This window comes from Barbatula barbatula (genome assembly GCF_947034865.1).
Source record: "Barbatula barbatula genome assembly, chromosome: 14".
Lineage (NCBI taxonomy): Eukaryota > Metazoa > Chordata > Actinopteri > Cypriniformes > Nemacheilidae > Barbatula > Barbatula barbatula.
Window position 1 is genome coordinate 2,667,184 of NC_136777.1, and position 27,326 is coordinate 2,694,509.

The 27,326-nt window shown below is 37.8% G+C and overlaps 1 protein-coding gene across 3 annotated transcripts; it reads left to right on the forward strand.

The window, feature by feature from the left end:
• Positions 1-400: 400 nt before the first annotated feature.
• On the forward strand, positions 401-26,952 carry ablim1a (actin binding LIM protein 1a; the record flags this gene model as incomplete). 3 transcript variants are annotated; one of them, XM_079472923.1, is made up of 22 exons in its annotated part: positions 401-497; positions 12,172-12,306; positions 14,351-14,534; positions 14,624-14,736; positions 14,983-15,109; positions 15,622-15,715; positions 16,670-16,757; positions 17,130-17,188; positions 18,781-18,858; positions 18,995-19,150; positions 19,278-19,322; positions 19,503-19,529; positions 20,175-20,304; positions 21,083-21,130; positions 22,621-22,749; positions 23,244-23,329; positions 23,567-23,690; positions 24,360-24,421; positions 24,503-24,567; positions 25,294-25,368; positions 25,792-25,872; positions 25,965-26,938. In XM_079472923.1, 21 exons carry the CDS (start codon positions 401-403, stop codon positions 25,817-25,819), a joined length of 1,950 nt encoding a protein of 649 aa, XP_079329049.1. In that variant the 3' UTR covers positions 25,820-25,872; positions 25,965-26,938. The 3 variants fall into 3 exon arrangements, with proteins under 3 accessions (XP_079329049.1, XP_079329047.1, XP_079329048.1); XM_079472921.1 differs by lacking the exon at positions 401-497 and adding an exon at positions 8,542-8,685 and having other exon boundaries at positions 25,965-26,952; XM_079472922.1 differs by lacking the exons at positions 401-497; positions 18,995-19,150 and having other exon boundaries at positions 12,178-12,306.
• Between the last annotated feature and the right edge of the window lie 374 nt (positions 26,953-27,326).

Here is a 27,326-nt window from a genome sequence, read left to right on the forward strand (position 1 = left end):
AAAATAATATTTATTATCTTTGTGTTTGTTTTTGTCTTTGTGTTCTTGCAACTTGTCTCTGTGGTCCATTAGAGGGACAGTAGCCCTGCTCATCCCGTAACTGCCCCGCCCTGCCTCTGCACCAGGGCAGCTCCCATCTACCTGTTAGACTGCGGCATCAATGGCCTATCCTTGACAACCGGTACCGCGGTAACCCGAGTCTCCTCCTCCACTTCCTCCCAGTCCGGACACCAGAACGCACACAGCGAGGGCACACTGGCTCAGCACTTTTGCGTATGTGTGCTCAAGGCTGCGTGCGCACGTGGCCACGTGTGAAATATTGATGAGGACACAGCCTCAGTCTGTCCTGGCGGGCCGTCCTGAGACTGTGTAAGAGTGTCGGGTGTGTTTGACAGCAGTGATGGGAGACAGGAGCATTGTGCAGCCGCAGAAACAGCCTCCTTACGATGGACTGTGCAACTACGCCCAAAAAATTACTTCCTGCTTCGGGCTGGATGGTAAGCGAGGGCTCGGGCTGCGAGAGATATGTCTTGTTGTCTTCTGGCGTGTGATTTATGTGTGTATCTCTGGAAGGAGCGTATTCTCTTTGTGCCCATCTTTGATCTGCATGCATTGTTTTCCTTTGTGAGGGAGTTGGCTCTTGTTTCGGCTCTGGAACTGATCCTGCATCAGTGGTGTGTGGTGAATCGGGGTAATTTGCTCTGCAGCAGAGAAGCTTTCTTCTCACTCTGTGTTATTGTGGCGTGTGTGTTTGTGCTGAGCCAATATAACGTATGCTTCTTTACACAGAGGAATATACTGTATGCATCACTCCAGTGGGAAAAAAACAGGGAATCCAAATGAAACAAGAAGATAAGTGTACAGTAGCTGGGGTGTGGGATGGATATTTTGTCGAAATGATAGTTTTCTTAATCATCATGTTTGTCTTGTTGTCCACTGGAGACTACCTTGAAACGAAGAGATAAAACTTCTGACATTTTTTCACCCTCATGTTAAAACCGCTATATGACTGTTCTGTGGAACACAAAAGAAGATATTTTTCTAAATGTGTCCATGAAAGTAAGAGGGGTCCCAGTGTTGTTTGGTTATAAATGTTCTTCAAAATATCATCTTTTGTGACATGAGGGTAAGTTTCATTTTTGGGTGAACTATTTACCTTTAAGAAGACAAATTATGTTAAATATTAAAAACAATATTATGTTTTTATGAATGTTAAAGGAAATCTCGTTGGATTTTTTTTCTTTTTTAAGTATAAATCTAAAACTTTGTAAATATTTTTTGTTAAAAACTGGCATTTGTTTTGTTATGCAGTATTTTCTTTTTGTGGTTTAGTGGTGGACTGTATTCTTTTTTGTTTAAAACTCTTTGGAGTCAAATAAATAAATAAATGTTTTGAATATGCAGAATATTATTTTTGTCATGGTTAGATTTAGTTTTACTGGAAAACAAGGTCAAATACTGGTTAAAATGGCTGCAACTCAGACAGTTTCTGCATATCTCATGTTAATCTTGAGTCCTTACAGAATTGAATCGCACCCTTCAAATATCTGTTATATCGTTATATTCACAGTTTATATAACATCCATCCATACCATGCTGGGGGCGTGGTTGTCTGGGAGAATTGCCCAATGAGGGACTAAGAAAAGTTGTTATGAAACAAATTTCATGTTTTAAAAAAACCTTCGGAAACCTATACGAACGCTGGGGGAGTGTGTCTGGCAAAGAAACACTACGTCATATGTCCAACTCGTTTTTTGACAAGTTGACCATGTGCAGCACGAGAAGACAGCACGTTTAACATTGCAAAGAAATCACCGTTGCATGCCCCCTTTGTATGCAATTTCTGGAGACCTCTGGGCCAACAGTTTTTTTTGGCAAACTGTTTTTTTCTTAATTTTTTTCCTAAAACAGACATTTTTGGTTTAAAACTACTATATTTGTTTAAATGCAATAGTCTATTTTAGTTGTGGTTAGATGTTTTCTCTGAACAGTGCAAAAATACTGGAATTGGAATGAATGTTGGATTGAATATTATGGACACATCAGTTCATTGTTCTGTTATGTGATTTAAAAACAATGTTAATCTTAGCAAATGCTGATCTCAGATCCGTAGATCAATGGCTTCAATACTTAATTGAAGTGTGATCGATCTTTAGTCTGTTTTGCTGTTGTTCCATATTAATTTCAAGATCTTATTTAAGATGTTCTGTAGCGTAGCAACTGTGCCTTGGGAGACACGAGTTTGTGTCCGGGCTCGATGTCCTTTCCTGATCCTACTCTCCTCTCTCCTTCCAATAACTTCCTGTAAAAAATCCATATCAACCTTACTGTTAAATAACTAACCCCAATGTCCATTGAAAAAGCCACACTGGTCAACCACTACTTAGTATATCCCTCACTTGTACATGAGAGAGAGCGTGAGAGAAGCACACATCTATTATTAATCAAACAATCTTTAGAAATGCAAGTTCATTTGCATGAACTTTTCTCTTCACTTGTCAAGGAAGGAATAATATGCGCGTGTGACTTCTGGCACCATAGACTGTATCTCAGACCTTCTCTTTCCCTGCCTCCATTAACCTTCAAAATCTAGTCTTCAGTATGCATGTACATGATTTTGCACATTTCCCAGTTTAAAGATTACACCGAAAACAAGAAGACTCATAGTTCATATTTCCTCTAATCCTCCTCAGGCTGTTATTAAATCTGTCTGATGTCAGCATCTGACTGTGTCTGATAGATAGAAACTGGTGAGCCGTGGGCTCTCTGATGGAAAATAGACCCTTCACAGGGTTTATAACAGCAGCTCACATCTGTTTGATGTGATTCTGCACATTCTGTTATCATTAGGTTGAACGGTTTAAGTCATTGAATGACACTAGATCGAGACTGTGAAGTGTTTTTTGGGCTAATGGTGGTTTATTTTAATGGTTAATGGTGAAAATATTCAATAAACATTCAAGCTTTGGCTTAAATGTTTTATATGAAACGTTTTACTGTTGCTATTGCATATGCCTAAATGAAAATATTGTGATTCTTAATACCCCGAACTACCAGGCAGGAGCAAACTGGACAATGGGACACATTTAGAATCGGGTCATCGAGAAGTAATGATGATTTTAGGGGGGTGAAAGTAAAAGTGTTGATGATGTTGTGATGGTTTGGTGCCTGGTGATATTTGATCCTCAAAGGACATTTTTGGCGTCAATGTGTATCATAATGCTGTGAATCTTTACAAATTGATTCAATTGCGATTCAGATAGTCGTGATTTGATGCATCTTGTCATTTAAATTTAAATGTATTATTAATAATACAAAAGCTCAAAAGATTAAAATCTGTTAGGGCTGCACAACGATGAGTCACGACTAATCGAAAGCAAATAAAAGTTTTTGTTATACAAACATGCATGTATATCTTTAAGAAATATTTACGCGCACATACAATATAAGTTCATACATAATAATATATTTATGTGTATATACATTTTTATATATTTTTTTAATTTACATTTATAAATGTGTATGTATATATTTACTATATCAATATATATATATTTCTTAAAATGATACATGTATGTGTGCTTATTTATATATACATAATTAATAATGCACAGTACATACATATATATTATGTAAGCAAAGACTTTTATTCGCTTTCGATTGGTTGCTACCAATTGATATGCCCCCCTAAAATGTATGTTATGAGGTGGTCTCTCTCTATTTAATTTCTATTAGACTCACACTTTTAATGTAAGACTTTTTTTTTAGCTCTAACATAAAAATTGCAACTGAAATGTAAACATGCAGAATCTGTAACTAAAGTATGAATCTTTGTCGTGGTCACATCAGATCTCTCTAAGCTTTCCCTTGACCAAATAAGAAAATCTCGAGATTAAAAAGAAATTTGTTAGATTATGACTGATCTAAATCTTCTTATATTTTTTATAGGCCAAATATTGCTCTCGGCTAATCTTAGCAAGGTAACCTGTTCTAAGTGCATTACGGTTAAACTGTATTTATAGCAACAGACAGATTTAAGGAATACGAACAAGAACATGGTGATTGTTTCACAAATGCCTTTTCTTGTTTCCGATCGGAGTATTTTTAGTCTTGTTGTTAAACATTTCTCACCGAGAAGCTTGTATCTTCATCTATCTCCATCCAGGAGATAAGTAGACGTCATGGTTAATCCTCTTACCAGGAGCAAAGGAGCTCATCGAGTCACTTTTTTGATTTCCACTATGGGACAGGGTTCATCTGTGGTCCTCACCTGAAGCATTCCGGGCCTTGAATGAATGTGTTTGAAAAATGATCTTTCCTTAAAGAGGAGGCGGAGCTTTCAACCTGGCAACCTCACCGTTGCTTCCAAGACAAGTGAGCAATTGGTTGCAGATTAAAGATTTGTTCTCACTCCTGCCGGTACCTGTGTGATCTTGGAATTTAAGTTAGTGGCAAGTTGATGCAGTTCCTTCGGTGTGGACCCCAGCCATGCCCTCTCTGAAAAGCCTGGGGAAACTCTGCGGTTCGGGACGAAGTCAGGAGGTGGACCGCAGTCGCATCAAACCCAGAAACTCGGTCAAGCGCATATCTGTTATAGAGGACGGCCATGTGGCAGAAGTTCTGTACCTCATCCCCAAACATTCGGTGAAGAAACAGCTGCCGTTCATCAATCCTGATGACTTCTACCTGACCGAGAGCCTGACAGCGGGTATGGAGGCCAGTGGAGGGTTTTATTTTTTAAGTGTGTGGCTAAATTCAGTCCTGGATGAACCAATGTTCTTAGCAGGCGAATACACACATCTTCACAACATTATCTGGTTAATGGATTGGATTGCATTTGGGTGTGCTCAAGGTCTGAAATTGGGACCTGTCGGTAATTTAAATTTTGGGTTTTAAAGAATCTTTGTACATTTCTTTCAATTTCTGATTCTCTAAAGGAGGTCTTTAAAATGATCCTGAAACATATATTTGTTAATGGCGCTCATGTTGTGTGATATGCAAAGCCGTTTCAATTTTAGAAGACATGATATGTCAAACACATCTTCTAAATAGTCTCTATAGAATATGAGGTTGGTTTTGTTTGATTTTACCATTTTAATGTTGATTAATGTCATATAACTGCCTGAGTTCTGCATTACTATATCATTACGTTAGCTTAGGTATTTATATACATGTTCGGCTTTGATGGAAATGAAATCCAACTATAAAGGAAGTACAAATTATTTTATTTACGAATAGGAAAACAGGTCTTTAATGGATAAATTACACTTTTTATCGGCATGAATAAAATGGGTAGGAAGAGTTCATATGCAGTAATGGATAACTGCGTTTTGTTAAGTTTTTTATTATGTTAGTTAGCTGTATTTTTGAGATATAATTACATAATCAAAACTGTCTGGTTGATATACTTGTAATGCTCAATCTGTTTTTGCGGATGAGCTCTTCATAATATTATGCTAATGAAGAGGTGCCAAAATTGAAGTGTAGTGCATTTTAAAATTGACAAAATGAGTTTTATCATTTTATATAAGTGTAAACTTTTAAAAGATATGCTTAAGGCAACCACAAGGCGGCTTTACAGTAGTATAATATAGATCCATGAGTCTAATCCAGCATGTTTGATTGCCTCCATCCTCAATCTGTTTACTTGGACATGGTCTTCAGATTTTCTGGGATTTGCTTGTGGACTCCTGATAATCCCAGACAGAGGTTTGTGGAAATGAAACGTTATTTGGCTTTAGTGCTTTGACATGTGTTCATATTGTTCATAAAGATATCTCTATAGACCATGTTGACCGGTGCATATAAGCTTTCCTGTATCTCAGTCGTAAGAGCATCGCGTTAACAACGCAAGGTTGTGAGTTGGATCCCAGGGGATTGCAGATACCTATGTAAAATGTATAGGATAATGCAATGTAAATCACTTTGGATAAAAGCGTCTGCTAAATGCCTGGAGTCAATGGAAGTCAACAGGATTGTGTCGTTTGGTTACCAACATTCTTCAAAATATCTTCTTTTGTGTTCTGCAGAGTCCCGCAAAGTCATGCATGTTTGGAATGACATGAGGATAAACTAATTTATACTTATTGGAAGTAGATTGTGGGGTTTTTTTTGCATTTCAACTAAAGCTCCACCAGATTTTCGTTCTCCTTTATAAGCAAAAATTAATTGGATTACGTTTATTGATTCAACTCAACATCCAAGCGTTCATTTCTGCTTAGCGGTTTTTGAATGCAACAACATGTGTGTGAAAGGCCTTTAACTGCACATTAAAGGATTTATTTAGAGATGTAATTTCCCCAAGCCTTCATTGATTCCAGTATCTATAGATCCACCTGTCCAATCAGTTGAATTGATTTGCCAACCAATACAGCTTTTACAGGGTTATCTGAGAAGGGCAGTGAGCGTGGAGTCCTGCAGTGGTTGTAATTGAAATGTTAACCGAAGGACAAATCAATCGAGGAGCACTTATGTAAATTATGAGCCATATTTATTTGAGTCTGGAGTATTCTGTACTGTTTCACAGTGACTTAAATTAGTTTTTAATTGAGAAGTGTGATACAGTTCAAGTTTACAGCACAAGGACCCCCTGACCGCTTACCCCTAGGGCTTTAGATACATGTCCTGTAGTGTTGACCCCCAAAATTGCCCTTTTGTGTGGGTCTTATAGATGGTAATGTGATTTCTACCAGTTGAGCTATAGAAAAACAATATAACTTCAATATACAGTACTTTATTACTTACGGATTAGGGTGTCTGTTGTTGACCTCTCTGGGTGATGCGTCCCAGGGTCAAGCTATCATCTTAGTTTCACTCTCATGTTACCTCAGGTCTAGTCTTCACCTCAGACCGCACACAGTCTCTTGGCTTCGTTGGCTGGTCTCTAGACTTATTGGCTGGAACTACTTCACTTCCGGGAGGTTAGTTTGGCAACCACGATGTCTGTCTGGGAACAATTGTGTTTAAAAGGTACAGGGTCGGTAGATCTGGAGGAACAATTACTGGATGTGACGAGATCTAAGGAGCAATTACGTTTTTCAAGGATGTTTGGAGTTACGTTTGAGGTTCATCAAGTAAACCAGAAATTGAAAAGCAGAACTGTATTTTCATCTCATGTCTGTGGAATCTGATCACAGTCAGGATGCATTTCAGCAATTTCTTTTGTGTTTTCTGTACCACCACTCAAAGCCCAATGCTGCTGTGCGACTACAAAAATCTGTAATTTTACAGATTGTTACACATAATATTCACGTATACAGAACATAAAGTGCTATTTATAAACTTTTACTTTTTTATATTTTCGAAATGCAGTTGAAAACTATCAACATCAAATTACAACAAAGACTACAAACTAAATTTACAGTGAAAACAGAAAATGTTGGACGGTATATTTCTGCCGCCCCCCAACGACAGAAAATGTTATTTTCAATGCCAGTCTGCCTTCTCTCTTGACGTGTAGGATCTGGATTCCTCAGTTGAAGTCAAGTCAGCTTTATTTATATAGCGCTTTTTACAATTTTCATTATTACAAAGCAGCTGTACAAGAAAACATTGACTATAAGCAAAACATATACGGTTATGCAAGTCAAAACACAGGTCAAATATCAGACAGACTATAAATTCCTATATGCAGTGTTAATTAAATAAGACTATAAAATTCTAGCAGCCCCCCCGGCCAGGCAAACGGTGGCGGGGAACCTAAAACTAGGCCTAACCAGGGAATTCCAGTTCCCCTCTGGCAAAAGCTGCAGCCTCTGCACAAGCTCGACAGTGCGCGCACAACAAGGCAAAATAAAATAAATAATTCGATTTAAGACTATCATTAATAATTTTGTAGCGTCGCCACGTCCTTTGTCCAGCTCTATCATCACAGCATTTGTCAGGTCTGATAGTCAAATGGCCGTGCGGTTGTTTTAACACCACATATGTTTGAGCACATGTCTTTGTAGTTTATTACTAGGCCTATTCAGTGTTTTAGCAACTGGGCAATGCGGTTTTAAAGGTGCTTTGTGAGAACTGAAAAATTCAAATTATATAAAAAAAATCTTGGATGCTATAAAAATAAACAAATGAGCCAATAACACTAATGTTTAGTAATTAATATTATTATTCATATTTCATTTTTTAAATATGCTTCTAATAGACATCGTCAGACATTTTTCTTTAATATTTAATAATAAAAATGATCATAATCAGGCGACGTCTCCTTACACATTGATTTTCACTAACAGATGCTTTCTCACCCAAGTGCACAATGTTTTTTTTCCAAAACCTTGTTAGCTGCCTACCTAGGGAGTACTCTACGAAACCCCCAGAAACACTAGCAACGCCAGGCTGTGAGGTTTGCACTAGTGGACACCTCCGATGTTTGTTTTAGAAACTGCACCATCAATGCAGGGGAAGCTGGGAGAATCCACAGAGAGATTGGAGAGAAAAGGGGGATGGGACCAGCGGGAGGGGGTGAGTCTGGGGTGGTACAGGAGGAGGAGACAGTGACTCGGGGGAGCAGGCACACGCCGGACTGTTTGTGTCATCACAGGAGACGAGCTCTCATATATGAAATCTGGTTTCTTCTGACCTATTCACTGGATTTAGCAGTTCTCGGCTCATTTGATACGACATCAGTGGGGATTCTTTTGGTGATTCATCCTCATTTATCGCTAATGGTCATGGTCAAGAAGAAAGGTAATTGATTGTGTGTTATAGTCAGACGTAATGACTCATGTTTATTGAATCATCCTCAGATCTGTGTGTGGTCATGTTTAAAAGAGTACATTATTTCACCTCTCTCAATAAGTACATCATAACATTGTGTGTTATTTGTAATTTAAACACTTAGACAAAAGTCTTGCTTCCCACAATGTACAGAGAGAGCAAACTAAACGAAAGATGATGTTCTGACTTTACTCCCTGAAAGCATTCTGTGTTTTATCTGCAGAGATGCTGGTTTGATCTCATATGTTCTCTATGCTGTTAGACAGAAGAATATATTCTTAGAGTTTGGATTCAGTCACTGTGTGTGATGTATGTGATTTGTTATGTAAGAGAGATAAACCTAAAGATTATTTGCTTGCGCTCTTACCTCTCAGGTCCACCAGTTACAGACCTATCCGTTTGGTTTTGATCGATTAAGTCAGGTTGAAGTCACGTCTCCTGGCAATGTTGTTCTTTCGACCGTTTTAAATGGGATGCAAACCCGTGAGGTAGACACGGCAGCCCTCAGCCGTAACCATGGCAACGCTTGTAGGAAGGTAGTGTCCATTGTTGGGGCTCATATGCAGTGACCTCCTACTAGTTAAGTGTTTTGTAAAGCATCTCTTCCCCGCCGCAGTAGCTTTTCAAGTTCATTCTTGCACTGTAGTGAATGCAAAGGGGGCATTTATTAGGGTCTTTGTCTACTATGAACAAAAGACTACTGGATAAATGTAGATAAATGCTTTGTTTTTGTTTGCTTATTGGGACGCAATAAAGATTTGTCAGAGAGTTGTCACCACCAAGCCTCCAACAACTTGTTCATTTTTTAGATTTTTGTGCAGTATCATTCGTTTTTTTCCTTTTATGTTTATTCTTATTAGTATTGTATTTCTGTTAAGTTTAGGAGGCAGTGTATACAGTAGTTAAAGGAGCTCAGTAGGCCATCGACCAGGGTCGCCCTGTTCTCAATGATGTAATACTGGGCCCTGAAAGCTGGAGGTCAACTGTTCTGACCGGCTCACTTAATCTTGTTGTGACACTTCAGGACTTAATCAGCATAAATGAGTGCGTGCGTGGAGAAAGTGTCTGCAAAAAAGGCTTCAGCAACCATCCGAAAGTTATATGTTTCTGTATAATGAAGTCATACATACAGTAAAGTGTGAATGAGAAGAGGATTTAAAGGGATAGTTCACCCACATTTCATCATTTACTCAACCTTAAGTCATTCCAAACATGTATGACTTTATTCTGCAGCACACGAAAGAAGATATTTAGAAAAATGTTGGTTACCAAACAACGGCCCCCATTGACTGTCATTGTATGGATACAAAACCACTGATGTATTTCCTAACATATCCAATTTTATGATCCACATAAGATGAATATACAGATTTTCAATAACATGAAGATGAATAAAAGAGAAATCTAACTTTTGGGTGAACTATCCCTTTAAGACACTGTCACAACTATTGTAGAGACCAGAGAGAGAACTGGGTTCTTTTCAGTCTGTTCACTTTTAGCTCAAAGCTTCTTTGATTCAAGTGGAACATTTTTGAATGCAACTTGTCCTTTTGGCAGGGGAGTGTGAACAACCTCAATTTGCAGGAAAAGTTAGTGTTTTTCACACCATGAGAGATGCTTTTAAAGTTATTTTACACGTGTAAGGTCTGAGCAGCAGTGTGATTTCAAATGTTTACCCTACTGTACATGAGTCAGCGGCTTTTATGGCCTTTGGACAATGAGAGCTTTGTTATTCATCCCGGTGAATCCATCCTGCTGTGATACCAGAAAGCAGAAAAACTGTATTGAGTGTCTGTCGGTTCTGCTGGATGATCATATCCCGACCTGCGTTGAAACGTTTACTGTCAGTGAGAATAAGAAAAGATGTGTTTTTTAGCTTCTGTCTTTGTTATTTGGTATTCTTATGAAAGGCAGAAATTACTCGTTGCAGCTTTTTACATGGTTTTTAATTATGCAAGAGAGGATGTCATTTATTTTGGTTGGTTTTGATATTCTTTTCCTGGTGCTTATAACGCATGATGTTGAATATGCAGGATAGTGATGCTGATGTGTCTCTAGTGCTTTGTCTTGGCTGGGACGGGACAGGACGGGGATGTGAAGGGTGGATTGAGTGTGAAAAGGGGGCAGGGAAGAGAGTCTGCTCATTCATATTTATGAATGTCATCTTAAAAAAAATCTGCACCCCATGAGGCTTGTATAATCCAATACACACACACACGCAAACCTTTTTTTAAACACAGAGCTTTTTTTATGATGTTTACACATTTTGTCGATCAAGATAATCTTTACAAATAAACACAACATTGGTAAAAATGTTTAGCCTGAATGCAATCGGCAGAAGTATAAAGCTAACACTATAATGTTATAAACAGACTACACTTAGGTTCGCTCGATATCTACGTGACGTATATACACCACCAAGCTTCCGACAACTCTTTCAAACTTGAATAAAAATGTGTTCCCTGGTCAGTAATTACTCAGTGAATGAATCCGCATCCACGTTTTAAGAGATTTGTGCCCATGTTGCATTATAGGTGAACTTTATATGCGCGATGAGTCTAACATCTCCGCCAAGGGAAGTAGTGGCTTTTAGCAACTTGCGGGTTATGATCGGTGTGTTTTATGTCATAGTATAAAACGTGAACATATTTAAAAGTTTTGTTTACCACAGACCTTATTTCAGGCGCTTTACCAAAAACCCATTAAAAAAACATAGACTTTGGGGCGATGGAACCGGAAGTCCTAATATCGCTTCCGGGGTTTCATAAAAAAATACATCATCTCTGAGGCACTCAAGCCTTTAAATTCTGTGGTTTCACAAACCAGGAACCTCAGCTCCACCCTTGTCCCGCCTTTTTCTCCATTTTCGATTCACCGCGGTGACGCTCTGCCAAGATGTCGCTGGCAGGCTCCGCCCACTTTCGGGTTCAGAATTGCTCTTCACAAACCTACGGGTGACGTCACGGACACTACGTCCATGTTGTATACAGTCTATGGTTGGGATGAAGAACATTTCCCATTATGTCGCAGTGATGCCAATCACACAGAAAATCCCAGAGACTTGGGAAGGGGTGAATGTTTGGTGTACCGTTTCTTTACTTCACCTGCTCTCACATCCAAATAAGGTTGTTGTTCTGCAGCCTCATCAGTGCAAAATACATTGTAAATACTTTTTATAAAGTCTAAGAGGTGAAAAATGTATTAAAACCAAATTTACATCAACAAAAGTATGAGGTGTGTGTGTGTGTAACAGAGGCCAGCGAGAGAAGCTGTGCGGGTAAACCTTACTCCCTGACCTTAAGAGGTGCTCTGGCAACAGAAACTAGAGGCATGCGGTCTTTAGCCTCACCATTAGAGCATCTCTGTTAATCTGGTCAAAGGGATCTCTGTTGGTTTTCTGCAGAATTGGTTTAAACAAGATCATCAAACTGAACTTTCTTTCTGTTCACTATACAGTGGCCCACACACAAGAAACTCACCATCAGACGGAGAAGTCTTTAATACGGTGTGCTAAATGTGGAGATGTGTGTAAAGGAGAGGTGTTACGAGTGCAGGCCACACATTTCCACATCAAGTGCTTCACGTGCAAAGGTGAGCAAATAAATATTGTTTATTTTTGTTTATAAACCCATGTGCCAAGAATCCCATTGCAACTGTAAATTATAAATTATACTGTTTTAATCTTTTAAATTATTTATTATTAATATTTATAATTTAATTTATTATAAAAATGGCATGCATTATACATGAAATATTGAAGAATTATAAGTAAAAAGATTATTATTTTTATAATGAAACAGGCACATTATAATCACCTTATCTAATCATACAAGTGTAGTAATGCCAAACAGATCAGTGTTGTACTTATATACATCCATGGAATATGATAAGTGACCATTTCAAAGACCCTTTTTAGTTATTCTCAATTTAAAAAAATGTAATCATTCTGTGAACTACTAACAACATTTCTCCCAAATTTCCCATAGAAATATTGTTTCTATTTGCATTTATTTGCAGAAAGAAAAACATGTCGAAATAACAGAAAAGTTATATTTTTTCAGACCTCAAATAAGTTAATATTCACTTTTAAGCAATTCAAAAATAATATTGCTACATGTATTGTATTTGTGCAGACAAAATTATTCAGTGCTAATTTCGCATTTTCAAAAGAGAAGCTCATGTGCATGCCATGTTGCATTTGTGTAGATGTCCCCTTGTGGAAGAGTGGTTAACTTCATTTTTAAATGTGTATATATATATATATATATATATATATATCTATAATATTTTTATATTTATTTTAAGCTTATACATTTTGTGTCTACATTTTATAATTTAAAGTGTTATCTGAGTAATAAACCTGCAATCCTGGTGTGGCAAGCACAGTCCCGTATGGACACGTGGGCATCACCTCTGAAACAGAGTCTATCATGAAGTTGACAGACATCTGTCATTGTACTTACATGCCTCCTGCAGAAGTTTCTTAGAGCATAAACTACTTTTATTTCAGCAGATTGTGTAGAAATGGGGCAAGAGAGAAACTGGTCAATTACTTAACATCACTGCAGTGCTACCTGCACACACACACACACACAAAACATTGCAGATCCAGCAAAAGCTCAAGGTTAGGAGCAGAAAGCCATTTGCTTTCCTTTCAGCGTTCTTTTAGGTCACCGTTAAATATTATAATTATATAAGAGTCTGTCATCATTTACTCTCTTGTTATTTCAAACCTATGTGACCTTCTGGAGAACACAAAAGAAGATATTTTGAAGAATGTCGGTAACAGAAAAGGGTTGGCCCCCATTGACTTTCTTTGTGTCCATACAACGGAAGTCCATTGGTGACCGACGGTTTTTGGTTACCAACGCTGTTCAAAATGTCCTCTTTTGCGTAATGCAGAAGAAAGTAAGCCAAACTGATTTAAAATGACATGAGAGTGAATAAATGATGAAAGATGTTTCTTTTTTGGGTGCACTGCCCCTTTAAGAGCCTAAAATTAAACACAATGGATACTAAATGTGGCTCAGAAAGGCTGTTGTTTCAGAAAGCTGAGATCAGACACCTCAAGGTTTCTGACCATTATGTTTTCTTCGGATCATTTTTGAGTCATTGTCCTCGACAAGTGGTTTATAATGAACTCTTACTATTTCTAGAACATCAATAATGCTACATTATCCCACTACAATTGCAAAAGATCAACAATTAAGCTGTTATTTTCTATAGTCGTTTGAAGTTATTGAGCTGTTTTGATTTACAGAATATACAATTTAAAATTATTGTTAGAAAGCACTAAAATGTGATGGTCAGTCTACATATCTATCCAGGACTGTGTAAGATTTTCTGTGTACACTCTTAAAAAAGGTGCTTCAAAAGGTTCTTCGATGCCATAGAAGAACCTTTTGGTTCCATAAAGAACCTTTAACATCTGAAGAACCTTTCTGTTTCATAAAAGATGCTTTGTGGCGGAAAAAAGAATGTAAAAAAGAGATGTACGAGTGTGATAAGGAGAAATACGTGTGTGTGAGCATTTTCAGGTCGGCAAGTTTCCTTGCTTCAAAGTGAACTTTTAAAAGAAAATGGCGGCCCTAGACTGTGAGTTACCTTACATGTTACATCGCGTTTTTTGTTGCAGCATGCGGTTGCGATCTGGCTCAGGGAGGTTTCTTCATGAAGAATGGAGAATACCTGTGCACTCTGGACTATCAACGCATCCACGGCACCCGTTGTAACATCTGCGGCGAGTTCGTGGAGGGGGAGGTGGTGACCGCGCTCGGAAAGACCTACCACCCAGCATGCTTTGTGTGCACGATCTGCAAGTAAGAGCCCAGGGACACGCTGTCATTGACACGGTGCGTCCAGCACTGGGTGGAGTTTTAAAGATGGTTGTTTATTTTATGACCCACAGGAGGCCATTCCCTGCCGGAGACAGAGTGACATTCAATGGCAAGGACTGTTTGTGTCAGTATTGTGCTCAGCCCACATCTCCAGGCCCCACAAAAGAAATCACAGGACCGAGCAGTGAGTCAAGCCACCGAACTACTATATAATGGACATGCGCCGTCTGAAAAGATTTGCGAAACGCACATGACACTGATCAAGCTGATGTTATTGTTCTGAGGTTAACGGATTTTAATAGTGCCCAAATTTGTGGTATGGGGAATACCTGCTGTCTCCAAGAGTTGTGATGTGAAACTTGAATTCTTCTCTGTGTACTTCCGAGTATGAATGTTGTTTCATCACATCAGTTTTTGTGTGCCGTTTTAGATTGTGCAGGCTGTGGCAGGGATATTAAGAACGGTCAGGCTCTGTTGGCCCTGGAGCGTCAGTGGCACTTGGGCTGTTTTAAATGTAAAGCTTGTGCCAAAGTACTGACTGGAGAGTACATAAGCAAGTAAGACAGTCGCACACTTTTCACGCACGCACACACACTACAGCAGATACGTTCACAACATAAGATACACGTACATGAACCAAATCTTATCCTTGCACAAAAGCATGCACACAAACACGGGCTTTGTTTAAACATAGTGATGCATTTTAAGGGAATCACAGGCATATAAAGAATATTAAAGTCATTTCAAATTTTAAGATAGCACGACAGTCACTGACAATATGTGGATGACTTTTAAAATGCAACCCTAGACGGTGGCAGCGTATTAACAAAGTACTTAATAAAAACTATAGAAACCATCACAGTAATTCTAATGATTTCCATTAAAATACCATTAGGAACCTTCCGCTTTTTCCATTAAAACCATTGCAAAATGTATTGATGCAACCAAACAGATACCTGATAATGTGGTGGAATATTTAATAATTATCATTGAAGTAAATAAATCTGAAATATTTTGCTTTATGGTCCAGTATACATTTCTTTGGAGTGTCTTACTCATTTGTGTACAGGGATGGCGCCCCCTACTGCGAGAGAGATTACCAGACACTGTTCGGAGTACAGTGTGAGGCATGCCAGCAGTTCATCACTGGTAAAGTGTTGGAGGTACAAAAACAAACAAACATAAGTTTACTTATTCATCTAGATGAGGACAGTCCATGGGCTTTCATGGTTTTCGTCGTACACAGCTGGTCATAAATACTATCCCCAACCCGGTTTTACTCACGTTTGGGTACAAATGTGCCCCTGATATATAGCACAGTGATGCACATATTGTGAGAGCTTGTAATAAAAGTGTCCAACTTCCTGTTTCAACGGCAAGACAGGAAAGGACATTGAACTTAATCTATTTTATTGGGTCTGTTTAAAAGCATTCTGTAAAATGGAGGACGCCTGAGCTGGTGATAATGTAGGCAGCAAGATGTCCACATCATTGTGTTCCAAGCCCCAAAACACTGTTTGTGAAACAGTTACAAACCTCAGATTTCATAGATAACTGAGTTTCTCAACAGTATTGCAACAAGAGGATATTCAGGAAATTTCATCAAGCGGTTTGACTCTGATTGGTTAAAAGAAGGGCTGCTGTGTCTCGGTCTGTTATGATGGGATGTTTATGTATCAGCTGCTCTGGACTATAATCAACCTCAAGAACTGTAGTTTAGGGTCCAAAGATACGACACAAGGTCTGATGTTTTGTAAGTATTTTGTTGCACAAAATATACAGTAATACAGAAAATATTTGTTGAAGTCAGAAGTGACATTACTAAGCCTTTTCCTTTGCCGCTGAAAGTGTTTTGGATATGCATGTGAATGCACAATATATCTGAAAAGCTTTTAAATGACTTCAGCTGTGTAAAGAGAAACTCTGAGCACAGAATATTTCTGTGCAAATATCTGATAAGCTCAGTCTTTATGGTTATTTGAATAAAATATGTCGTCTTACATGATACACATGCAAAACGTGGAACTATCACTTTCTTTATAACAGGCTGTTTGCGCTCTCTGTAAGTTATTGAACTTGAACTGTAGACACAATATAAGTGTGTGTTTGGTCGGCAGGCAGGGGACAAGCACTATCACCCCAGCTGTGCCCGCTGCAGCAGGTGTAACCAGATGTTTACAGAAGGAGAAGAGATGTATCTTCAAGGTGAGTCTTACAGACTATTTTAAACATAGAATTTTAACTCTGTCTTTGCTGAACGTGAAGGTTTTTTAAGTTTCGATTATTGAAGATAAAAGTTTGAAGTCGTCTTAAGAGCAAATCGCTGTAAAAAAATAAAAATAAACGCTTGACACAACTTTACCAGAGGAATTCCTCTTTCTGTAACGCATTTGAAATGATAGGCACTATGTATATAATAATAAACAATGTATGACGAAAATGCTCGGATTATGTAGTATATTTGTAATATAACCTACAGTAGAATGATTTAAGAGCACTTTCGGAAACTGGGCATTACGTAAAAAAGTCACTTCTGCTCTTGATACCTGGGTTGCCATCGCCTCAATGTTTCCACAGGATCAACAGTTTGGCATCCAAGCTGTAAACACTCCCTCAGAGCCGAGGAAAGACGGAGGGTAAGATGCTTTGTTTCCCTCTCGTGTTCCTTGTTTAAGTCTTTGTCCTCTATTTTTGTCTTGTGGGTCCCTTTTCTAAAAGAAAACATGTCTAATCGTCAACATTGCCGGTGTATGTTATCCTTGAAAGTTGAAAATCAGGCAACACACTACAGGATATTCCTATTCGATGTCCAACCCGATCCATGTGTCTCCTTCCACAGCTATTGCCCGCATCTCTAGCTTTCATCAGCAAAACAGAAAGGCAGGTATTGTACTTGCTGTTAGTCGAGCCATGGCATCTCATGACCATGTGCCACCCCCTGCAGGCAACAGTCTGCAGTACTCTCTCACTAACAGTCCTCGGACCGCCGCACCTGCTCTCAGTTTTAGCCATAGCATCATTGACATTTGATTTGTTCAACACAATCACAGACTGAGTCTTTACGAGCAGATTCGTGCTGTCACCCGCCACAGGCTCTGAGATGAGAGCACAGACATTTACATGCATTTAGCGAAAAATCCAAAGCAATACAGAGTGCTTTGAAGGTATACATTATACATCCGTGTGTGTGTTCACAGGGATTTGAACTCATGACCTTTGACGCCAGCATTTCAATAAGCTGTGTGACTTGACATTTCATGTCATTTGAAAGATGAAATTCCCATGTCAAGTCTCATTCATTGTGTGGGAGGCAAATGAATGATTTCACGGTGGAACATTTGTTTTTAAGATTTTGTAGGAGTCTGTCATCATTCGGTCTGTGTCTGTTATTATTTACAGGTCTATGTTGTTTTTTATAGACCGTTTCAGCGTCAACAACGTAAACACACATGAAACCGTTTATATATAAAAAGAAAATAGATTTATCTTTGTGGTTTAATTGTTAATTGTTATAATGGCACTTATTTGAGGAGTCAGAAAACTGATCAGCTGACTGATTTTCTGAGCTGTTGAGGTTGACGTTTATTTGTATTAACAATACATGATATAGACACGTGGTATTATAAAATACTGTATGTCACAATAATGAACATGCAAGATACTGTTTTAAAGTGAATAATCACTTTTAAGAAAGCACATCAATGCCTTTTTTATTTTACAACTCGGTTTGTGTGTTTGGCTAACACACGAGTACGAATGATAATACTTCTAGCTTTGAGTATAAATAAAGCAGACATAACTATGACTAAACATAATAGAAACATGGATTCGATTATAGAAAAACTGTGAATTATGCTTTTTTAAAACATGCCAGTCCAAAAGATACTGGTTGAAAATGTACTGATAGTTTATTACTGTTCTTTATTGTTGTGTTCATTTTTGACTTGTATTGTAAAATTCTTTTACATTTTAAGGGTTTTTGGAAAATTTGGTTAATCTTGATATTAATAGGACTGAAGATTTTTTTAATCCGTTTTGGGTAAAAAATCAATAGCGTGATAACACCGTGTACCGCTATACCAGTTTCATACATTATCATTATTTGAGAAATTGATAATCTGCAATTATGTTTCTATTTTGTATTATTTTCTAACTTTTATTTAAATGTTTGCCTGTACTTGCCTTTTCCTTAAACGCTATCGGTTCTAAACTTCTGCTTGTTTCACAGCCGACACGCTCATCCTCTGACAGTATATGTTCCAGACCTGGTTCAAGCCTGCCTAGCTCACCAGGTCACACCTTATATGTAAGTACATCAACACAAATACATATCCACATGTATTACAGCTTGTTCAAATTTCCTCTAGAAACTCCACAGCTGTGTTTTAAGAAGTTCTGTGCTGTAGCCGTGTAAGCTCCCATCTGTGTTTGTTTCCCGCCAGGCAAAAGTAGACAATGAGATCCTAGATTACCGAGATTTAGCAGCCATTCCCAAAGTCAAAGCCATTTATGACATTGAGCGTCCAGATCTGATCAACTATGAGCCTCTTTATTCCACATCACTGGATGAGTCGGAGGAGAGAGAGAGTGTGGGAGAGGTAACAGGAAGTCAAATATAAGCTCTGTTCCAAACCCTAGTGACCTGTCTAAGTAGACGACATCTGTAGGCATCACATTTAGCCATCAGACTTTTATTTTAACTTGAACAACATCTTCTGTTGACAGCTCCAGAGCACCAGGAGAGAGGGTTCCCCCATGCCAGATGACCGAGTGAGTTTCACCTGTGCATCGATAGGCGTGTTCAGTCGCCCATGGGTTTTTCTCAGTATATGTATTCTCATTGAATTGTCATATTGTTGGTATTGAAATTGAACATGATTTATTTCCTTTTGATTGAGTGGTGAAGCACGACCACGGTTTCTGTGTTATATGTTTTTCTTGTTGTTTCAGACCAGGTCGCCTACACCAACCACTGAGGTACGTCCAATTTAAAGTTCAGTGTTAAGTCGGTAATGTTAAAAAACACTAAAGAAGAAATGCATTTGAAGTTGCGTTCATTTTATTGATAATATAAAAATATCATTTTATACAGAACTGCTGTTTGACGCTTAATTTTGTGTTAAAATTTATTTTATTCAACATACGTACGGATGGGTTGAGTTGTCAATGCGTCCTCAAAGTGTTAAAGCTTTGAGTGTATGAAATTGCTTTGACCGTACAACGCATACATTATGTTTCAATGGATTTGGAGTATTCTAAATGAGCGACCGCGTGCACGAGTTTAGTCGTTTACATAAAGCGCACCTAGACCATCTCCGTACCTTTCCTTTATCACCCGTCGTCACTCAAGTCAAAGTTACTCCATGCACCCCTGTCTACAGACGTGTATCAACAGATCCTTTAGCATTTCCAAGTGCTCAAAATCAATTCATACGCAATAAAACACCTTTCATACTGACATCGTTTACAGAGCTCTCTCGCTGGGGCAACTCTGTGTTAACAGTGTGATGAGGGGTGAACGCAGACATATTTTTGCGTACCTGTGCTTTCGGCCTAAATTTAGAGTAAATTGTGATACGAAGGTTTTAATGAATTATATTTTCTGTGTTTCTTTACATTCAGGGTTATTACGATATGAGGGAACGCATTCTTCAGAGATCTACGAGTCAGGGCTCCATCGGCTCACCCATTTACAGCCGTTACAATTACACACCCACCCTGTTACGCTCACCACAACACTTCCACAGACCCGGTGAGCTATGATCAAACAGCACTGACGTTTTTCTGACTGCTCTGTCTGATGCGTACAAAAGGCTACTTTTATCCGCTCGGTTCTTCCAGATTTAGTTTCAGAAAGCCTATCCCAAATCCTCAGCAAGCAAAAGCATTTGAACTCCTCACTAACCTCTGACCCTGTTTCTGATTGGAGGCACTGAGCCGTCCAGCGGTCGGAGTTCTCCAGGGGCCAGCACCCCTCCTCTCCCCCTGACCCCTAAACATTTTCACCTGCCAGGTATTGTCGGAGTATTCTGGCGGCCGAGTCCGTGTCACACTTTGTGTCAATCCCAGCATGCTTCTGTCTCGAAGCACATTTTCACAAATCACACACTCACGCTATGTGTTTTTGTCTTTTCCAGTGTCTCTGTCTGGAATAGTTCAACCTAAAACGTCTTATCGTTTAGTTTTCAAATCACCTGTTGTGATGCATCTGAAAGCTGTTTATAGTCTCAGTGGTTTCATGATGGTCCTCGCAGTGGAATGTCTTTTTTTATGTCACTTTAACGCCAAGTGTTACAAAAGTGAAATGAAATTGTTTTATCATTTGAGTGAAGTTTGTGTGTCTAGTTTGTTACTGTTTTGGTTCTCTGTGGTGTCAATGAATTAATTCTGTATTTCATTTCTCTATAAATGTTGACATCTTTTTAGTATCATCAGTTTGCAATTTTTTATCTAATCCAGCTATTCATTTTCTATAGATAAAAACATGTTTTTCTTATCAATGTAACTCGTTTCGGGTTTCTTTCATCTAGATCAAGGGTTGAACATCTACAGAAAACCGCCCATCTACAAACAGCACGGTACAGTCATTCAGACCAGAGTTATTATGGTTTTAATTTGAGTTTTGTTAATATTTTAAATGAGCTTTTATTTTAAGATTTTATGTTAAAAAAGTTTTTGCAATTTTGGTATATGCTTTTGTCATTTTATAATTTATTGGTTTATTTTTAATGTTGCTATATGAGATTAATTCATTTTTATTTTAGTTTTATTTTAGTTTTTGTTTATTATTATAATTTTACTGCTTTAAACTTATTTTTGAGTCAACTTTTAAATTTTTCTTTGAGTTAAGACTTTCCAATAATTTTAAGGTCAATCTTTTGAAAATGTTCATAGTTTTAATTTAAGTAAACTTAAATAACCTTGATTCAGACTCAATACATTGACATTTGCATTGAAGAATGATTACATAGTAGGATTTTGAGACATCTGCACATTTTTTATGGCATAAATGCTTGAGTGCTTAAATACTTGCCAATATTTATTACAGAAACAACCTGCATACAACTTTTTTAATGGATCGTGTTTAAGTGACGAAGCAAATTTGCAAGCGTTAAAGCACTTTAATGCACTGTTGCACTCCTTTGATTTATTCCGGAAAGTCACTTACTATAAATGTATATTCTGCAGATGCATGATATTTATTTAATCAACATAACATATCACAATCTACAGGTGAAATTGACAGCATACAGTATATTAAATGCAAAGGGTGCATTATCTCTGACTGGCATAAACCTTGCCAGCTTTTTATAGCATAAGAGGTTTTTATCAGAATTTCAAAACAATTTCACTCCATGACTTTGTATAGTATGTATGTCACCATATTTCTGTTTGTTTGTTTGTTTGTTTGTTTGTTTTTATTTGGAAACTGTGAGTCGCTCCACTTCATTAATATCTGCTTGTGTGCTATTGAACCACGTCAATGTAAACATGTAAGTACTGTTTGAAGTCTTCTCAAATGAGCTCATTTCACTTTACATATGAATCTTCATTAATGCTCTTTGACGAGCTCTTACCCATAATCACCAATAATATCAAAACTTGCAAATACTTCTTGCAAGATAGACCTCTTCACATCTGCATCTTGCATACTTATGGACTTAAAAATCTGTGGGATTTTTATAAACATACATCTTTCCAATGTGCATCTTCAATATTTCATCTGTAGATAGGTGTCTGTAGATAGAGACAACCATACAGATCACGTCTGTTTTAAAGCCGGTGATGGTTTGTCACATTGCATGGCTTATTTTGGTTAGGATGAGGAATCAGATCTGGCTGTGCATGTGCAGGAAAAAATCATAACCTAGATTTATTGTACATTTATGTATATTTCTCATAGTTTTATCAGTAAAATATAAATGGCGTAACAGGGGTGGGTCGAACTATTGGTACATATGGTACTTTGTTGTAGCATTTCTGTTGGTTAGATGTTGGTCTGACCGCATAGGTTTTAATGATGATGCGGATCCCCCGTTTATTGATGTAGATTCAGTCGCTTTTGCAGCCCAGAGCAAGTCGGCTGATGACATCATCAAATCGGCCAAATTCCCCTCCGCAAACGCCCCGGGTCCAGACAACCCAGCAATGACAGAGACCGACAGCTGGTCATCCCAGGTCTCCCATGCTGTCCTAGGTACCGTGGTCACCCATGATACATGTTTTCTAAAAGAAACCCTTCACCTGAAAATGGTGCTTGACCCATCATTTTAATGAGTAAATGATGATCAAATGTTTCTGATTTTTGGGCGAACTTCTCTTCAACCAAACCCAGACAAAATAAACAAAAATGTGAGTGTGAACAGTTATGTTTAGATTATTCCCCAATTGCCTCTTTTAAAGTTGATTTACTTCTACAAACAAAACTAGAGTTAGGACAATAGTATAATATGAAAAGTTTTGAACCATAAACTGAGATTGACTTCAAACATTTGTGTTGTCTTTCTGTGAATGTTTGTCTGAGCTTTCTGTTACACACAAACCGCCTGCATGTTTGTTTCAGGCAGTAAATGTGTTTTTAGACACAAAAGAAGAACCTGAATTCAGCATTTACACAGAATAGACTTGATTTCTTTGCCAGTTGTTGTGTTTGAACGCGTCCCGCTCATGTGGTTTTGTTGTTCTGCGCAGTGACAGATGGGAGGAGAAGATCACGAGAAGAGGATGAGGTCGAGCTGCAGAAACGAAGACAACTTCAGGAAGAACATCTCAACAAGGTTAATAACTAAATAAAAACACAGATGTTCAATTACATTGTTTAATAATTATCAGAAATTGTGACAATATCCTTCCACCAAATAACATTGTTATAATCCTAACTTTGGTTGCCACATCAGAGCGTCTGATCTTAATGAGTAGGCGGTACAATGGCTTTGCATGTGGCTCGTGCATTTGATGAAACCTAGCTGTGCATCCAAAACTATTCTTAAAATGTCCTGTGCTTGTGATTGTAGACCCAGTCTGGTTTAGGGCAGATGATTCTTAAGGAGGAAATGGAGAAGGAGCAGATCCGAGCATGTCACACACGGAGCCTGTCAGCACAACGCTGTGATACGGATCCTTCCGGTGCTGATGCAGGTCAACTGGACCTCAGACATTTTACATTTTCACGATAGGCTAATCATGGCCAATGAGGACCAATTGAAGAGTTTGGTTCCAAAATGAGATAACTCAGTTTTTACACTTTTTCAAAAATCATGTTTTTGTTAGCTGTATTGCTTCAGTTATTATTTCTTGAATGAAATCAAACCGACTGCAGTTTGATTGATATTAATTGGACTGCACAAATAAAAAAACTTGATTTTAGTTTGATTCCAAAATGTGTTAACTCATTTTTCTATTATGTTATCATGTTTTTATTGTGATATCACGTTTTAGTTGTTTTTTATTGTGTTAGTTGCATAAAAAAACACAAAACATGATTTTGTTTATGTCTCATTTTGGAACCAAACTCATCAATTCAAGTTTTAACTCCGTTTGGTTTGCAAGATAGGCGAAGAATTGTAATTGTATATTTAATGCATAGCTAAAATGCGATTCTATTTTTAATAGATGCATTTATGTAAAATGATCAATTGTTCAGTTGTCCTCTTCACCTCATTCCTGTTCAAACTGAACATCCTCTACAGTGTGTTGTAATTTCAACACATGAATCTGAAGACTGTTTTGCACAAATTTTGAAGGACAGCCTGCATCTGCTTCTGTCAACTTGCATAGTTAACGTGTGCTTTGTTGTAAACATTGCAGATCAAAGGTCACCTTCTAAAACGGGATCATTGCCTGGATATGGACGAATTGGACTTCATCGGGTGAGGCAGCGGTGTTTGAAACATGCTTAGTTTTCATTAATATTAGCACTTGTTGAATATTGTCTGGTTATTCTGTTGCAGCCTCAGTCCACTGACTTCACTCAGTATAACAGTTATGGGGATGTTTGTGGTGGAATAAGGGGTTGGTCTATTTTTCTATATTGTAATAGATCTGAATGATATGAAATCTTTGTAATGAATACTGATATCAAGTACACGTATGCCTATGGAAATGGTAAATGAATGATCATTGTTTGTTTTTCTTCTTTGTTTGTTTTTTCTTCTGTGCAGAATTTCAGGTACGTATCTGTATACAATACATGATGTACCATGCTTTTTGAAATGCATGTGTGTATTTGATCTATTTAGCTCATTTAAGTAAAATATTTAATATAAAGCCAAATACTTTAATGCAAAATTCCTCAAAAAGGGAAAAAGGATTGTGGAATGATCAGCCTGTTGCTACAAGATCAGCAGTTTATTTAGCAATCTTTAAGAATCGGCTAAAAACACATCTCTTCTGTCAACACATGACCCATTAATACTTTTCTTTTTCTACTTTTCTATCCTTCAAAAAAACCTTTGTAGGCTAACTGAGACCAGTTTTATTGCACTTTATTGCATCGTTGTCCTTATTTTGTTCCTGTTGCTTCTACGGTTTACCTCATTTGTAAGTCGCTTTGGATCGAAGCATCTTCCAAATGTGAATGTAAATGTTGAGTCATTCCCGAAATTTTGCATGACTTTTTACTTTGGGAATAAGTTGATCAAAGTGTGACTGTATTATATCGTATATGTTCTTGAGGATCAATTTATATCTCTCCCAGCAGGATGCTATTGTGTAATGTTCTCTCTGTGTTTTTGGTTTCTAGTACATACAGGATGGCCATCGCTCAGACACCAGAATGGACAGAGGAGTTTCTATGCCTAACATGCTGGAACCAAAAGTAAGCATATGATCTCTTTCATGTGACTGTACTGTACCATTTAAAAATATGAAGACTTTGCCATATGACAAACAACAACACCTGCTCGCATGTTTTGCTTATTTTACTTCATAAGCTATGTTTTATTACAAATACACCCCTGGGACATGAACATGTCAAGTGTTCCAATATAGGTTGAGCAAAATATTATATATACAAATAAACTACGTTATGATTTTACATTACATTATTTGAGTCTGCATTATGACTCAATATAACTGACTTGTTTGAAATAATCCGACGTTTCAATATCTAGGCAATATGGATGTAGTATAATGCAACTTGACCTGACCATTTTACTCAAGGCTGTATTTCGATTAAAGGTTATTTGCAAATCATGTCATTTTCATAGAGGATTTAACTATTGATGCGTGCTCATTGAAGGTATATCCATATGAAATGCTCGTGGTAACCAGTCGTATCCGCTCAAAGCTGCCCAGAGATGTGGACAGAACTCGCCTAGAGGTAACAGCATTTCCTGATGATAACTTTTTTCCTGTTTTCCTATATTTAATCATCCTTCTTTAGATTTAGTTTGACCTTGTTTACATTTCTAGCGCCATCTGACTCCAGAAAAGTTCTTCGAAAGTTTCGGGATGGAAATTCAGGAATTCGACCGCTTACCTCTCTGGAAACGTAATGAACTGAAGAAGAAAGCCAAACTCTTCTAAGCAGGAATTGACATGTCTAATCTTGCTCACTTTATGTATCATACAGATTAATTCTCCCGACTCCTTTATGGGGGTCATAGCTGTAATGCAAAACTATAGCCGCAAGAAACCTTCATGCTGCCGTCTCTTTTTTTTTTCGAGGGTCTATATATTTACTCCACACTTCTCAACTCTGTACTTTAATCTTAGTATGCTTTTGTTTCATTTTCTCTCTCTGAAAACAAGTCTTTCTCGTGATCTTTGTTCTTGTCAATTGTTCTCATGCTGGTAAGAATGTTATCTTTGTAAGTTGCATTTGTTTAATTCACTGTCCCACTAAAGAATGTTTACTTTGCGTTCAGGGAAGGATTGTAGAAGTCTCACTATGTGTGTGCCCGTGTCTCTTTGTACATGTTGATGTTAAACACGTCCGATACTTTTCGATTTAATCCATATTGACATGTATCCATATATTTACCCTTTACTCCTGTACCAGCCTCCAAATTGATTAAAGAATTGTTCACACCGAAATCAAAAAGCCGTCATCGTTTATTTACCCTCATGTTTTTTTAAATGGACACGAGAGTGAATAAATGACCCAAATTACATTTTTGGGTGAACTGTTGCTTTAATTAAAGGTGGGGTGTGCAATTTCTACACCACTTGTTTCCATCTGAGGCGCAGACATTACACACTTCATCTTTCTGATTCTACATAAACTGTAGAATCAATGCTGATGTTCACTCTCTAGTAAACTGTATATTTAAAAAATAGAATACAAAGGTAAAAACGTAAAACTTACCTGCATTTGACTTTTATAAAGAGTTTATACTCACACTGCCAATTGTATTTCTGAGAAACAGGAAATGTTTCAACTCGATAAAACCAAAACGTGAAAAGCTTCGGTCTCCAGCCGTTTTTAAATTCATCCACATTAATCACATCGGACAGATGAATGCATTGTGTTTATTTGTTCATGCACACTACACTGGACTAACTGGAATCACGGGCATTCATACTTTAGCAGGAGCAAATCAAAACAAAAACTCAATCAAAAAAAGAAATACATCTACTCCCGCTTCCTTTCTCCATCTTTCTCACACGCATGTAAAGAACATGTATTTCCTAGGTCTTCAATATCACTTTCCAACCTGAGGGTCTATTGTAATGTTCCTAACAGGGGCCTGACATGATAATTTTGCTGAACAGTAGCCTATCAGGCATACGTAGTTTTCTATGAAATTGAGATACTGTCTTTCTTCACTAGAG